The following is a 14,350-nucleotide window of genomic DNA, read 5'->3' as shown; positions in this document are numbered from 1 at the left end:
CAGAGTGTGCGACGAAAAAGGGCACCTTTGAATACTGGAATCCAAGGATACCTAGCTAGGATCGCTTGTCACCTAGAAACCTTCGACAAGTTCTCGCTATTATTTTTCTCGGAAACCTCAACGATACCTGCGGAATTTGAGTTACGAGTTACGCTAACGATGACGAGGCCGTGTTCCTTCGCACATATCTCTGTAGCCATGGCGTACGGCTCGGTAAGAGAAGCGAGTTGCGGTGAGCCACACTAATGGACCGCTCCAACCGTGGTGAAACTCAATATCTTGAGGATTTAGAAAGGGATATCAGTAATGGAGAAGCACACGAGTTATCCGTAGTCAAATACCCAGCCAGCTCCTCTCCGATGCTCTATCCATACGGCGCTTCCATGAAGCTTTTCCGCTCGGTTTGTTTTTCAGCTTTGCCTGTTTCATAATGATGGATATTGGAGAAGGAAAGTCGGCAGACGGAATTTTTTCTCCGCGCTTTCAAAATTGCGTACTATTCATATTACCGTAATAGCTTCACAAAGAATTGAGTGCTGCTCAGCCGGAAAACCATTCATCTGGGATTGGTTGACAATGTACGGAGGCTGAGATGTACGAGTTTCCGGTTTCAGTAAAAGCCAATGAGCACGCAATTCAGTCACTCAACCTCCATGCATTTGACGCCTCGAATCCTAAGTGTGACGTGAACGCCTCGATAAATATGGGATGTAGGTACGGTAGGATTGTCGTAATTTCTTAGGGATGTGAATGATGGGTCACGAATATAAAACGTATATAGCATTTTTACTTACTATTCAAACAATGTACTTTACCGTGGATATGAAGCTCCACGTAAGGATACTAAGGGTATTACATCAACAATCACACGTATGCCGGCATATTTCTTTTAAATTTATTTCAATTTTAAAACTCCATATGAACCACAAAAAGTTTCCTCAAAATAGGTGAAAAATCGCAAAAAATATCGTTAATAAACAATTAATTTCTACATTGAATTCAGTTTCATTCAATTCATTTTCATTCAATTTTTGGCTTCGAGCTGTATCTAACTTCAGATGCGCTCCCAATTTGTTTTATTCAGAATAATTTAACCGAACCGTGACCAAAAAAAAAAATTAAGGGGCGGGTGTGGTGTAGCGGTTAGAGGTTCCGCTTCCTGCACGATCGATCGGAGGTTCGAGTCCGAACTAGTGCTCACCAAGCCTTTCATCCCTCCGAGGTCGATAAATTGGTACCAGACTTATCTGGGAGGATGAAAACACTGACCTCACACATCGGCTGGCCACCGCAAGTCATTGAATAGGTTAGACACTCGTTCTTAAACTCGAAAGGATTCTGAATTGAAGTGAACGTGTTGGCGCATCCCAAGCGGATTGATTAACGCCAGAGATTTTATCCTTTATCCTTTATCCTTTATGACCAAAATTAACAGAATTTTCATTCTTAATTCGTTTTTTTTGAACAAAAATAGTAAACAGAAATGAAGCAATCATATAGAAATATTTTTAAGTCAAAAGGATAAAGGCTTTAACGTATCCGCTTGGGATGCACCAGTGCGTTTTATTGCACTTCGTAATTGAGTAAAGTTTAGGAACGGGTGTTGGCGCATACAATGACTTGCGGGGCCCAGACGATGATCAAGTCAGTGTTTTTATTCTCCCAGACATTTCCTGCAAAAAAAAAACTATCCTTTATTTGGAAAAAATCTTCTTCAATATTGTGGAAAAAGATGAAAATTTTTCTCCAGACTTTCCCGTAGTCTTGATACCAATTTATCCACTTCGAAGGGATGAGGGGCTTGGTGAGTACCACAGCGATTTCGAACTCTCGACCACGTGACTACAACGGACCTCTAACCGACTGCGCCACACCGACCCTTACAAATATTTCTTTGGAACGAAAGCAAGAAATTTTTCTAACTCTACTTGATACCTATAAATCATTTTAGGCTGAAGCTAAGCAGGCTGAGGTGAGCAACAGAACTATACAGAATCTGCAAAATTCTTACTTTAAAAGTTTTTTTTTATAAATAGTGCAAGAAAATAAAAACTTTTCTCCGGAGCTTCCCGTGGCAGTCTTGTTTGGGGCTTCTAGCTACATGGGATATAGGCTTTTTTCAACGAAAAAAAAACATCAGCAGAAAGATTTCTTTATGAAAATAGGTGAATTGATTGCTTTGTTGGATTTTCTGTTTTGCTATCGGAGTGAACCTGACGTCAAAATGAAAGAAGGAAAGTTGAGTTCAGAAAAATATTTCAGTTATGAGAGGTGGCTTGTTTTTCTGACATTGGTGGAGAAAAACAACCTTGATGTAGAAGTTCGTATTCTCTTGACTCCATTATTTCCTTTTTTTCAGGAAAAAAGTAACTTTATCTCTTTATATGCTGTTTGTTTATTCCTCTCTCTATTCGTGCAACTGTTGTGGAAGAATTTTAACAGCGGATTTCGGAGTAGATGGTTACCATCGAAGAATACTGTAGAGAACCAGTGAAGCACACAAACACAATAATCTTTAGCACTTTTCCAATCACAAAGTAATGTTTACGCCCACGCACACCCCTACATATCTCAGGAATTTTTTCATATTTGTGCAGTCTTAGATTTAGAGCAACAGCGTAAATTTAGAGGAAGTTAATTTTGAAAAATTTGAAGAGATTCCCTTCTCATTCTTAGGGATAGCTTCGACGCAGCCGCAGCATGGCAATTCGTACCGCCAAGATTTTTTCTCCAGTCATTTACCACTATTATCGGACAGAATTAAAGGTCCCATATTGTGTTTATCACATTGACACCATTTAGGCAACGTTTTGCCATGAATATTTACAAATATAATATACCAATAAATCATTTCAAATATATACACTCTTGCTCTTATTAATTTTGCATTTTTCTAAATTTTTCTGAATTTTTTGCTTAAAAAAGTTTTGCTTGCTTTTTTGCTAAATATTGGAGAGGTGGAGTCTCATCTATGAAGGACCCATACAAAAATTCGATAAGCAGAAATCACAACAGATGTGAAAATTTTTAAAGAAATTTGGAAGAAATGAATTTGAAGTTTTCAAAGTGAAGACTTATAAGCGTTGACAAAGGTAAGAGAATTAATTATTCGTAGTTAGATTTATTGAAGTTTATTTTGTCAGCATGGAAGTTTTTTTTTCTGAAAAGTTTTCGTCCAACTCAATGAATGGAGGCTGCACTTGAAATTAAGCAGATGAGCGGGGAACGCGTATCGGGTTTCCTGCATTTGAGTGATCTGCATATATGCCGGAGGTTTTTTTTCAAGGTTATTTGAGAATAAATGGATTTTCCCAAGTACACAGCTTCTATTTAAATTCAACAGTTAATTATATTTAAATTAGAGCAGCAAAAAAAAATGAAGAGAGATACATGGTTGGTTCAGCTTCAGAATTTCCTCAAATTTTTCCCTTCTACAGATTTCTTTCTCCATTAATCACTTCCATTTCTTCGTGTTATACATCAAAGTGAACGAAGACGAAGGAAATGAATGGAAAAAAAAACATGTGATTCGGAGTGAGGAAAAGCAGACGAGGAGTTCTACCGTAGACTTCACTGCATTTTTTAATGTGATCCTTCGGGTGATGAATTCGTGTCGTACACGCGAAGCAATCGTGAAAAGCACCACACACGCGTATACACGATGCTTCCTTATGAAGTCATGAATCTAACACATATATCCATAGGAAATCAGCTGTTATTCCGGAAGAGTCAACGTGTGTTAAACCAATGCACAAGCAATAGGAACAAAGTGTGTTCATCTTCCAGAAGTGCAAAAGTTCGACTTTCCTTGAATCTTGGCGCAGAGATTGCAATTTGTTGATAGTCGATTGTGTTCAATTTTTCTTGTTTTACGATGATACGATCTTTTTGATTAGGATTTCCCGGAACCTCAATCTACACGAGACATCATTCAAGACAAAAAAATTTTGTTGATTGCAAGTTATCAGCAGGAATCTTGCACTCTGATAATCTGATTTGTTGCAAATCGAGAAATGTGGTTTTTTCCCAAGATTTTCAAGGTATAACTGATAGGGAACTCTAAACAGCGGGGATGTGGGAGGGAAGAGGAAATTTTGGAAGTGTCTATCTGGCTAACCCACTGCCATCATTTTCGAACTTATCATTGATTTTCGCAGCTGGGAAATTCTCAAAAAATTCGACATCAACTACTGATCAATTTCCGCTCAGTAGTTATTGAGCATAAGGTCCTAAATAAAATTTCTTTTTTTTTCTGGAATTCCTCGTAAGGCCAATTGGAATTCGAACAATTCCGCGGTAGAAAATAGTACAAGGTTCTCAAAACTTCATGTTGAAAGTTACATAAGGGTGCACCTGCCAGTTTAAAGCTACCATGACTTTAATTGACCAAAACCATGTGTGAGTCTTCGCTTACTACTGAGTTACTACACGCCCAGAGCCCGAGAACCGCCGCTGCCGACACCTGTTCTGTTTTTGAAAAAGACATAGTCTCCTAACTCATAGTTCAACGTAGGAATCAGCGCCTTCGGTCAGAAAAAGTATCGTTCGATGAGGTTCAACCTCGTTCTGGACCCTGTAGTCCCTTCAACCGTTATTTCTCCCACATTGGATGACGAGACCTTGTGGGATGCCATGAGTTATCGACGAGACATGGGAGCAACCAGAAAACCATATTCAACCATCTTAAAAATCCTGGCTGTCTTAAGGTTCTCACCACAACGGTGCCACGCGAGCTGCATGACTCAGACAAATTGTCGACGATTAGTGTCCACGAGCTTCTACTGCCACACAAGAAGAATTTTCTCGAGTATATCATAATTAGGGGTGGGTGTAGTGTAGCGGTTAGAGGTTCCGCTTCCTGCACGATCGATCGGAGGTTCGAATCCGCCCTAGTGCTCACCAGCCTTTCATTCCTCCGGGGTCGATAAATTGGTACCAGACTTGTCTGGGAGGATAAAAACACTGACTTGACTCATCGGCTAGCCACCGCAAGTCATTGTTTAGACCAGATACACGTTCGTAAACCGTTCGTCAAACGATTCTGAATTGAAGTGAACGTGGGAGCGCAACTCGAGCGGGTTGATCAACGCCAGAAACTTTAGCCTTTATCACTTTATATCATAATTGGGGACACGAGTAAGGTCTTGAATGATAAGCACACGCGACAGCTTCGGTGGGTACTCAGGGGTGCACCGCCTCAAAAAAAAAACCAAAAGCGATTCATATCAGAAAAGAATCTGTTTTGTTGTTGACAAATTTGGCACTGCTCTACCTCCTTCCTGCCGGATCCACAGCAAACACTAAATTGTGCGCTGCTCAAATCCAAACGTTGGCCGATGCCATTCACAAAAAACTCCCAAAGCGCAATAATGCCGCAATAATCTGGTTCACTACAACCCCCGTCCTCATGTTTTGTAGCTGATCCGCCAGAAGATTCCCGTTCGAATGGACGACAGCACCCCTTACTGGTTATTTCCTCGACCTCTGCCCTCAATTACCATTTTTTTGTGCTCTGAAGACTTATCTTCGCAAAAACAAATCCAACGAGAAGAAGGGTAGAAAGTCGAAACTGAGATCGTCCTCTTCTTCAACACGCAGTCATCACAACTGCGGAGCACGAAAATCGGAAAGCTCATCGGATCGCCGGGAAAATGTGACAATATAGACTATATTACTGATTTAGATCTCGTTGTAATAAAAATTCAAGTCTCTGAAATAAAGGGAAATTTTATTCAGGGTTTTCTCTTATTCAGGATCCAACCTAATACTTATCTTTTTTACCCATGAGGTTCCAATTCTCTAGCTTACTTACTATTTGTACTTATTCACGTACTTATTTATTTCATAACAATAAATTGTATTCAACCAAAGTAGGATTACTGTGTCGTGCGTTTGATTTTACAAAACTCTAAACTCCTGCTATTGTTGAACATAAATTATTATCATGGAGTAAATAAAAGAATAAAAAAGATGAAAAGGATAAAGTCACTGGCGTTAATCAATCCGCTTGGGATGCGCCAACGCATTTTACTGGAATTCGTAATCGTTGATGTTTACGAACGTGTAACTGGCCTATACAATGACTTGTGGGGGTCAGCCGATGATCAAGCCAGCGTTTTTATTCTCCCAGACAAGTCTGGCACCAATTTATCGACCCCGGAGGGATGAAAGGCTAGGTCGGCACTAGTGCGATTACGAACCATCGACCGTGTGGCTACAACGGACCATTAACCGACTGCGCCACATCCACCGCTATGGAGTAAATAGTAGTAGAGAATTGGGGACTGTAACATAAACAAAACATAAACAACATAAACATAAATGCCTTCCGAGTTCCTCCCAGGAAGAGAATCCAACTGAGTTACACCTGCGTGCTTCACTTGGACAGATGGAGGCAGAGCGTGCGGGATTATGACCACCAAATGTCACCATGAGGGTTGTAGGGGTTGCAGTTGTAGTTGAAAATTGGAGTAGGTCTCATTTGGTCAACTAGTCCATGCCATTTTCAGTAATGCTAAAAAAACTGTTCCCAGGGCCCGTAACCTCGCGAAGGAGAGAGGATGAACAGACGTAGGCCAGCCAACACGGTCACCACATTTAACCCGATTCGATTTTCTTTTCCAGATAACCTTCAGGAAGATGTTTTCAAACGTTGTCCTCAATCTTTTGAGGATTTAAAGGATCCCGCAAAAAAAAACATCCGCGCCATTCCGCCTGAGTTACCTCGAGAAGTGATGAAGAACTTTTAGAAACGTTCTCAGCAATATTCAGCAATTCACAACGACGGCCACCGTCTGTTATTTATAATTTTTAGAGCTCAACAAATAAAATGGGATTTTATGTACTTTTTGGAAATATAGTCGGTTTTTTTCGTTTGTAAGTGGATTCTTTTCATTTTTCATAGCGGTTTAAAGGCATCACTCCAGGAATCTGAGGTGGTACGGATTTCAGGTGGAGTATTCGTATACGGGATAGTAGATTATGGAGAGGGGGTGATTCCGTCCATTTTTTCCTAATTGCCTAATACATCTTCGGGCGTTCTGACGCACTATTTTCTACAAGGAGTTCGACTGGAGCGCGCCAGCTTGTGCACGTGCCGCATCTTCCTTATAAGAATACTCCACCTGAAATCCGTACCACCTCAGATTCGTGGGGTGATGCCTTTAAAATGGGATCATTATGTCCTACTCTGTATTGCACGACTAAATCGACGAAGAACAGGAAAAGGTGAAGTCAGGATTGTTTTGGTTGGAAATCCGGAATGTCGTGCCTGTGCACGAAGCATGATTGTGCCTAGATTTAGCGTAATGATTATGCAAAAAGGAACTTGCTAGAGCATACTGAAAAGAACGGATGTATCGGTTTGCAAGTGCTGTTTTCCCTTCATCTTTTCTTCCTTTCTATTTTTTTCTCCATAGCAAGATTCATGAGCTAGGTAAATTTTTGTGATCTACACAATATTTAAGGTCAAAGTTATAGAGTTAAAATTTCAAATTTCGAGGATGGTAAGCAATCTTCTCGAGGGAAAAATCTCAAAATAAAATAATCGCTATCAATTATCTGTGGAAAAACTCCAAGAAGTGAGGAAATCCGGGATTAATGTTTGAAAAAAAAATAAACAAGAACGCATCACGATGGTTTCAGTATGGTCTTGAACTGAAAACAGTTCCCGAAACGCATCGACTTTCGTTTGCACACATTCTAGAAAAGTATAAAGTAGTATGTAGTAAAAATGACGAAAATTATGCACGTGATCGGGCAACAATGGGGTGGATGTGCAGCATTGATCCTCTAGTTGATCTACTCGCCAATCCATCGCTCATCCGCATGGACAACAACCGATGTCCGTGTTTCATGTTCATTTGATAAAGTTCTATTTAATCTATTATGAATGGTATTTAAACATATGAAATTACATACTTACTTACCTACTGCCTTTGAGAGCGTGGGATTATTTCCCACTACAGTTCCCAGTTCACTAACTACAGTCCAGTTACCACAGAAAAGTTACCAAAGTTACTAGTTACCACAGAAAACAGCCGAAATGCTATCACTTCTTGTAAAATAGTAGAAAAAAAAATTGTATTTTATGCCGACGCTGACTTTGTGATAATCTCCTAGACACAAAATGAGTGTTTGTAAATTTCTAGACCTTTGGTTTTAGTCACTAACAAGAAATGAACTGGTTTCTTTTATGTAATTATTGATTTATGTGTTTCTAATCACTGATGTTATGGTAATTATGCACTAATATATTGTATTTTATGTTTTATTTACAGTTTGTAGATCTCATTCCCCTTGGTCGCCATGGTGTCTGTAAGAACGCGGTGGTTCACCATGGTTCACCAGCTGGGCTCTGGTGAGACTGGTCAGTTTGTTTTTCTGTTCGAAGTCCCACGCGGGGTATTTGGAACGATGTTAGGGAGGAAAAGAGTGTGAGGAGGGGCAGGACGGTAGTATCAGAAACCTTTAACCATTCTCAGACCTTTGATAAAGACGAGATTGTCCCGGAAACGTCAGGCAAAAAAAAATTTCATAGGTATCTCGTTGGTAAAAGAGAGAAAAACAAATATTGAATGCAATTACAATAGTTCGATCAAGGCATAGAAAACAAAAACACAAAAAAAAATGATTACTGTAATTTAAAAAAAAACAGCGTAGATCATGGTACAACGACAATAAAACCCGACATCATTTAGGCACTAAGGGGCACTCATTCAACCTCATTTGCACAGGGCAGTCCGTTCAAAACCAATGAGAAGTTCTTTTGTTTAAAAAAAACACCATAATGTGTAAAAATGTAGCCATGCATGGGATGAAGTTCTTTCAATTCGTTTCAAAGAGTTTATGCAAAGTTTATAAACACTTCCAACAATTTATCCGCGTTCTCGCTGTAAAGTTCTCGCGAAAACTTCTGTTAAATTAAATAGCAGGAGATTTAACGAAGAATACACGAAGATCATAAGAGAAATTCATAAGAGACTTAAAGGAATAATAGAAAGAATTCAAGGAGATCAAGAAGGATTTTTTGAAACATTATTATGCCGATCCTGTTGTTGTTGATGAAGGCTCCATCGTCGGGTCAACCAACTCCGTCAAATCATTCACGTAATATCGCATTTATGGGATAGATCCAAATTTAATGCGATTCAATCCAAGGAATCTGCAATGGTTACAGTTTGCAAAAGCAGATCTTCCATGGTTCGTGTGTCAAACAGGTTACCCACTCAAATTTGAAAGCAAAGTAACGATAAAAGATCCAGGGATTCGGCGCTAATCAATCCATTCGATACCCGGAAACCTGTTCGACGTCGACGTTTCTGAATTGTTTGAGGTTTCTGGATGCATGTCTGGCCTATAGAATGACTTTTGGAGGTCAGTCAAAGTGTCAAGTCAGTGTTTTTATTCTCCCACATTAGTCCGGGGATCAATTCCATCAGTCTGGGATTGATCCATGGTTCAGAGGAAAAAAGTGTTGTGTTGATTTGGAAGAGGTTTCGATCCACCAGCCGCATGCACGCTGAGCGTAACCTCTTACCACTTCGTTTGGGAGAGGTATATCATCATGTGTTAAGAGAACAGAGTCAGGATAATGTCCATGTTATTCCAATTACTTCAACTATTTTTTAGAGGCTACTTACTAGCTATTTTCTCTATTAAAAAATACGCTCGGGATGACAATGGCCATTGATGGAAGAGTGATATCCGGTCGAAAGTGGCCTTTCTTTTTGAAAACAACATATTTTCATTAATATAATTAATATAATTAATTATATTTCATTTATATAGCAATTATAATTTCATTTTATTTATTCATTTATGTACTATATACACACCACACATGAAAATGTAGCGAAAAGCAATTTGATAATTTTTTGGATTATTGTAATCTAGTGCAAAACACAAAACTTAACCGATCCGTGAACAAAATTTACGCGAAATCCGCCGAAAAAAAGCAAAAACGCATACTTTAGCCAGGTTTTACACGAATTCCAAAGTTTCCATGGAAAACGAACGGGTTTCAGCGAAGCTCAGTCGGATTTACACAAAAATAGACGGTATTTTGAGAAATGCACCGTTTACGCGAATGTTACTTGAAATCTGTCAAATCCCCCTTTGTAGACGTTCTACCAACGAAAGCAAATAATTTCACAGAGGAGAGAGGGTCCTAACGGATTTTTAGGGAACTGACAGATTTCTAGGGAATTTTCCAGCACTATGGATTGAGCTAATTACAACGGGTTGCAATGTGGTGAGTGTCAGCAGCGAAACAGAGGAGCGCCTTACTGGTAGCAGCCTCTACAAACTTCTGATCATTGAAAATATTCGTTGGATTCACTATGATCCTTCACCGTTGGGGCGTCCAGTTCCACGAGTCGCTACCGATCCATGATATGTATCTAAACGTTTACTGCCTTAGTTTCGCAAATTTCCTCAAAGCTCAATCTAAAACAGAAAAACAGAAAGCCGGTGCTTTTGAAATTACCATAATAAACAAGAAAAAAAACTCACTATTATGATATGAGCTTAACTGCGCTGAGTAGATTCCTTTTTTTTCTTTTCTTTTTTCTACAGTCGTTCCCTACATTTTTTGAAGTCCTAATGTAGTGTCGTGACATACCTCATTGCAAAATTTTTGCTTTTATTTTTCCTGTTTACTGTTGCAGATTTTCAGCGGAAGATACGAACAAAATGATGTAGAAGCTGACAGTACCCACCTTCTGACGTTGTCATTCAGTAAGTTTCCACATTTCTGGAACTTTCCTGTACAAAACCCAAACAAGCACTCTACTACAATGCCTAATTTTCATTCCGTCCTGCGCACCGTTATTTACTGTTGCGGAATTTTATGGATTTCTGAGGCGTTCGTGACCCGACTTTGGCAGATCTCTGCTTTTGGCGAATGCCACAACGCAACGCAACTGCACCAAGGTTCATGTCGTTTTGACTCATCTGTACAACTTCTCTCTACATTTTCTGATAATCTGATGTTTTCTCCGCTCTTAGATGGATTTCCAGTAGTGTCTGATTTCGGATGAGAACTTCCTTCAACTTCAATTCCTCATTCGGCGTTCCAGCTCTTTTTTTTTAAATGTTTGTGCTAAACTCGACTATATGGGGACTGGATAGGTCTCCTGGATAGATTCTTAAGGATTTTCCTTAGATTTCACGGAATTCTTCAGAACCGCTCAGACTCAAACGTACATCGCTTGCCCTTGTATTTGGTGCCAACATATTAGATCTTTTCTGAAGTTCAACTATTTATTCGACTTCTGCCAGAACTGCCGACCTTTCCAGCCACATAAAAATCATCCTCGAAGCATGACGATGTGAGTGTCTCATGGATGTGATTAAGGAAGCGAAAACAGTTTTCATACAAGAGTAATGTGCTTGCCATTGATTATTGATTTTTGATAAGCTAACGCGTTCGTTTCCTCAGTTTAGAATCGTTTAAGGTTTATGAAGCCATATTCGGCATTGATTTGCAACCCATCAAATCAGTGTTATATCCCTCAAATAAATCTGGTACTAATTCATCCATTCCGAAGACATGAAAGGCTAGGCTGCCATTGGGCGATTTCGAACAATCGACTGTGCAGTCGCGGCGGAATCTCTCATCACCGTGTAAACTCTCCCGGTATGAGATTTCCACAACTGCTTTAAAAAGCGGAGCGAAATGTTGTTTTCGAAGCGTCATCCGTACGCGTTCTGCGTTCGTCATATGTACGCGACAACCGATGCGTAAGACTCTTTGTTATTGCATATGCGAGGTTCGGAGAAGCTAAGCAACGGCCAGTAGCTAGTAGTAGGCCAAAAGGCAACAGATCACGAAACTGGCGATGTCAGGGTCCCAGTGGGCAAATATGGAACTCCTGGTGTAGACTAAGGATATAGGCATCAGCTCGCTCAATTCTCTCTAGTCACCTTGAAGAACTGGGTGGGAACCGCCTTAGGTCGCACGATGTACGCTAGAATGCGCCACCCGCTGTACATGCTCCGGTTCACTCAGAAGCCCATTCATAGGTTTTACTGGAATACGCTGCTGAGAAGACCTCATTGATCCTTGACCGCTCGCTCGTAGATGCGACGCGCGTACAAAGGTTCTCACTCGCGTCCTCACGTACCTCGTAGGAAGAAACGCCATTTCGCACGAGTTTGTTTTAGGACGATCAGAAGAAACTGAGCAGGGCTATGTTCATGTTTGTAATCTATACGCCGAGGTCTATATTTGCCCACGGAGCCCACAACATCGCCAGTTTCGTGATGCCCTTAAATAGCTTCCTCTCCCTGTAGACAATCCTCATCTTTACTGTAGACGGTGCTACCTAGGTTTCGGTTCATAAGTAGTTAGTTACACGACGAACGGTGAACAGATGGATGGAGTTGCAGCTTCAGTTCACTGGGGACCAAAGGCGACCAAAGGCATTTCGTCGAGGAGAAGAATACCGAATTGACCTCAGCATTCCTTGCTAAATATTGATTTTATAGCTGCTACGGCTTGTCCAAATAACAGGACCGTTGTTCAACCCGCATACTCTGATTTCGGTTGAAAGTCTCGAGAAAGTTCAAATCAGCTGGAGTTCGCCAAGGTGAAGGCGCAGGCTACCGTTATTAGGTAGTACAAAATTTCAGCAAATTACAGCTTCTCTTTGAGTGCGACGTATACATCGCCGGCGTATTCGGAAGAGTATAAGTAGTGCGGGGTGTCCTAACGTCGCTGAAAGGAAAGCAGGAAATCGCTCAACTGATTTTCGCATGACGTCATCCACATCATAGGTAACCAAGGAGATTTCGTACCAACCCGACGTCTTGCTCCAGTTCCCACTTCAAGCGGTGCAGTACGTCCGATTCCCGTTGGCACTGCAGGAGTTGTTATTCGATTCGTGTCTTCAAATCAGGCGAACGAACTTTTTTTTGGATTCCGTGTCGAGCGCATTGAGAAAGCGATGAGGAAGAGAGGAAAACGACTTTGTAATCCAGTAAAGCTAAGCGGAAAGACTTCGAGTATCGTTGCCAAACTTCCGCCACTCTCGTTACAATGAACACATGCGGGTAATAACAGAAATTCGAACGAAAACTAGCTCGTTCATTACAGCTGGCTTCTTTGTAGCGTTTGGTGGAAAGACGTAGAAGCGTGTACCTCACACCCACACGCCGCCATGAAGTTCCTCATTAGTTTTCGTATGCCGTGAAAATCACTTCTTATGAACGGAGATTACGATAGCATTTCTCCACGAGTCAGGTATCTTTCTGCAGATACATACAGTGCGGAAAGGTTCTAATTTAGGATCGGAGGGAAGAAACGACCTCAACATTTCAGTGTCAATATACTCGTCTCTACTAGGTTTTCCATACTACTACATTTCGTAGATACAGACCAGAACCTGCGACTCGGTAGATGGTTCCTGACCATGTACGCGTTGCTGAGACATACTCAAATACAAGTATTTATGGCGCTTGTCGGTTCAGCAAGGCAATGAATTTAGCGCTTAAGATTGGCAGTGATCGAAGGCAAGGATCCCCGAATCGACTTCGTGCAGCGTTGAGTGGAAACAAGTCCAACTTACCACCGTACTAGTGCCCTAGTAAAGCATATGCTTCGCTCCGGGCTCTGTCCTCTCACGCTTTCTCAAACTCCTTCGCTCATAACTAGACTTCATTCTCGCTATTGCTTCTCCGAAAACTTCTAGTTGAAATAACCGGTAGAGAGGGCGGCTACACATACGGAATTGTACGTGAACCTTCCGCCGTCAGCTGCCTAGTAGCTTGGACTCGTCAACGTGCAGCAGAAATCAACAGGATAGTTTATTGTTCTTAATATATCGTCTCCATAGGATTATAAGGATCCCTTCAAGACAAATACACACACAGTTTACAGGATACTATGCGAAAGCGTAGACAGAAATAAAGTCAGCATTGGTGTCGATAATACAGAAATCAGCACCTAAAACATAACTGAAGAGATTGGTCGAGAGGAACGAGAAAAAAAGAGAGCGTGTATATCCGGGAAATGGTAGGAGAAACTGTAACCCGCTTCAGTCGGCACTCAAGGAGTCGTAGGGCGACCCATCAAATGAATTCGGCGGCAGGGATTTGGCGGATGATATACAGGAAAGAATAAACAATAACCGGACAAGAACGAGCAAGGAGACATCATAAATGATATTTATATAGACAACTTATCACAAAAACATTTAAGAAAAAGAAAACTCAAATAAACTCTCACTAATTAATATGGTCCGTTAAACGGGAGAACAAAGGCAGACAGAGAGAGGATGTCGATGAAAGCGTTGTACGCGGGCTAAGTGGAGGCAGTACACGGGGAAAGTGAGGACAATCTCTAGAGAGA

The 14,350-nt window shown here is 40.8% G+C and overlaps 1 protein-coding gene across 1 annotated transcript; it reads left to right on the top strand.

Moving 5' to 3' along the window:
• Nucleotides 1–245: 245 nt before the first annotated feature.
• RB195_009262 (uncharacterized protein) lies at nt 246–13,819 on the top strand (the record flags this gene model as incomplete). The annotated part of the gene is made up of 5 exons (XM_064189734.1): nt 246–401; nt 4,707–4,824; nt 8,287–8,359; nt 10,676–10,737; nt 13,692–13,819. 5 exons carry the CDS (start codon nt 246–248, stop codon nt 13,817–13,819), a joined length of 537 nt encoding a protein of 178 aa, XP_064047317.1.
• Nucleotides 13,820–14,350: the final 531 nt, after the last annotated feature.

The sequence above is a fragment of the Necator americanus genome, chromosome III (assembly GCF_031761385.1).
Source record: "Necator americanus strain Aroian chromosome III, whole genome shotgun sequence".
Taxonomy (NCBI): domain Eukaryota; kingdom Metazoa; phylum Nematoda; class Chromadorea; order Rhabditida; family Ancylostomatidae; genus Necator; species Necator americanus.
The sequence above is the reverse complement of the archived record's forward strand: the minus strand, read 5'-3'. Positions and strand labels throughout refer to the sequence as shown.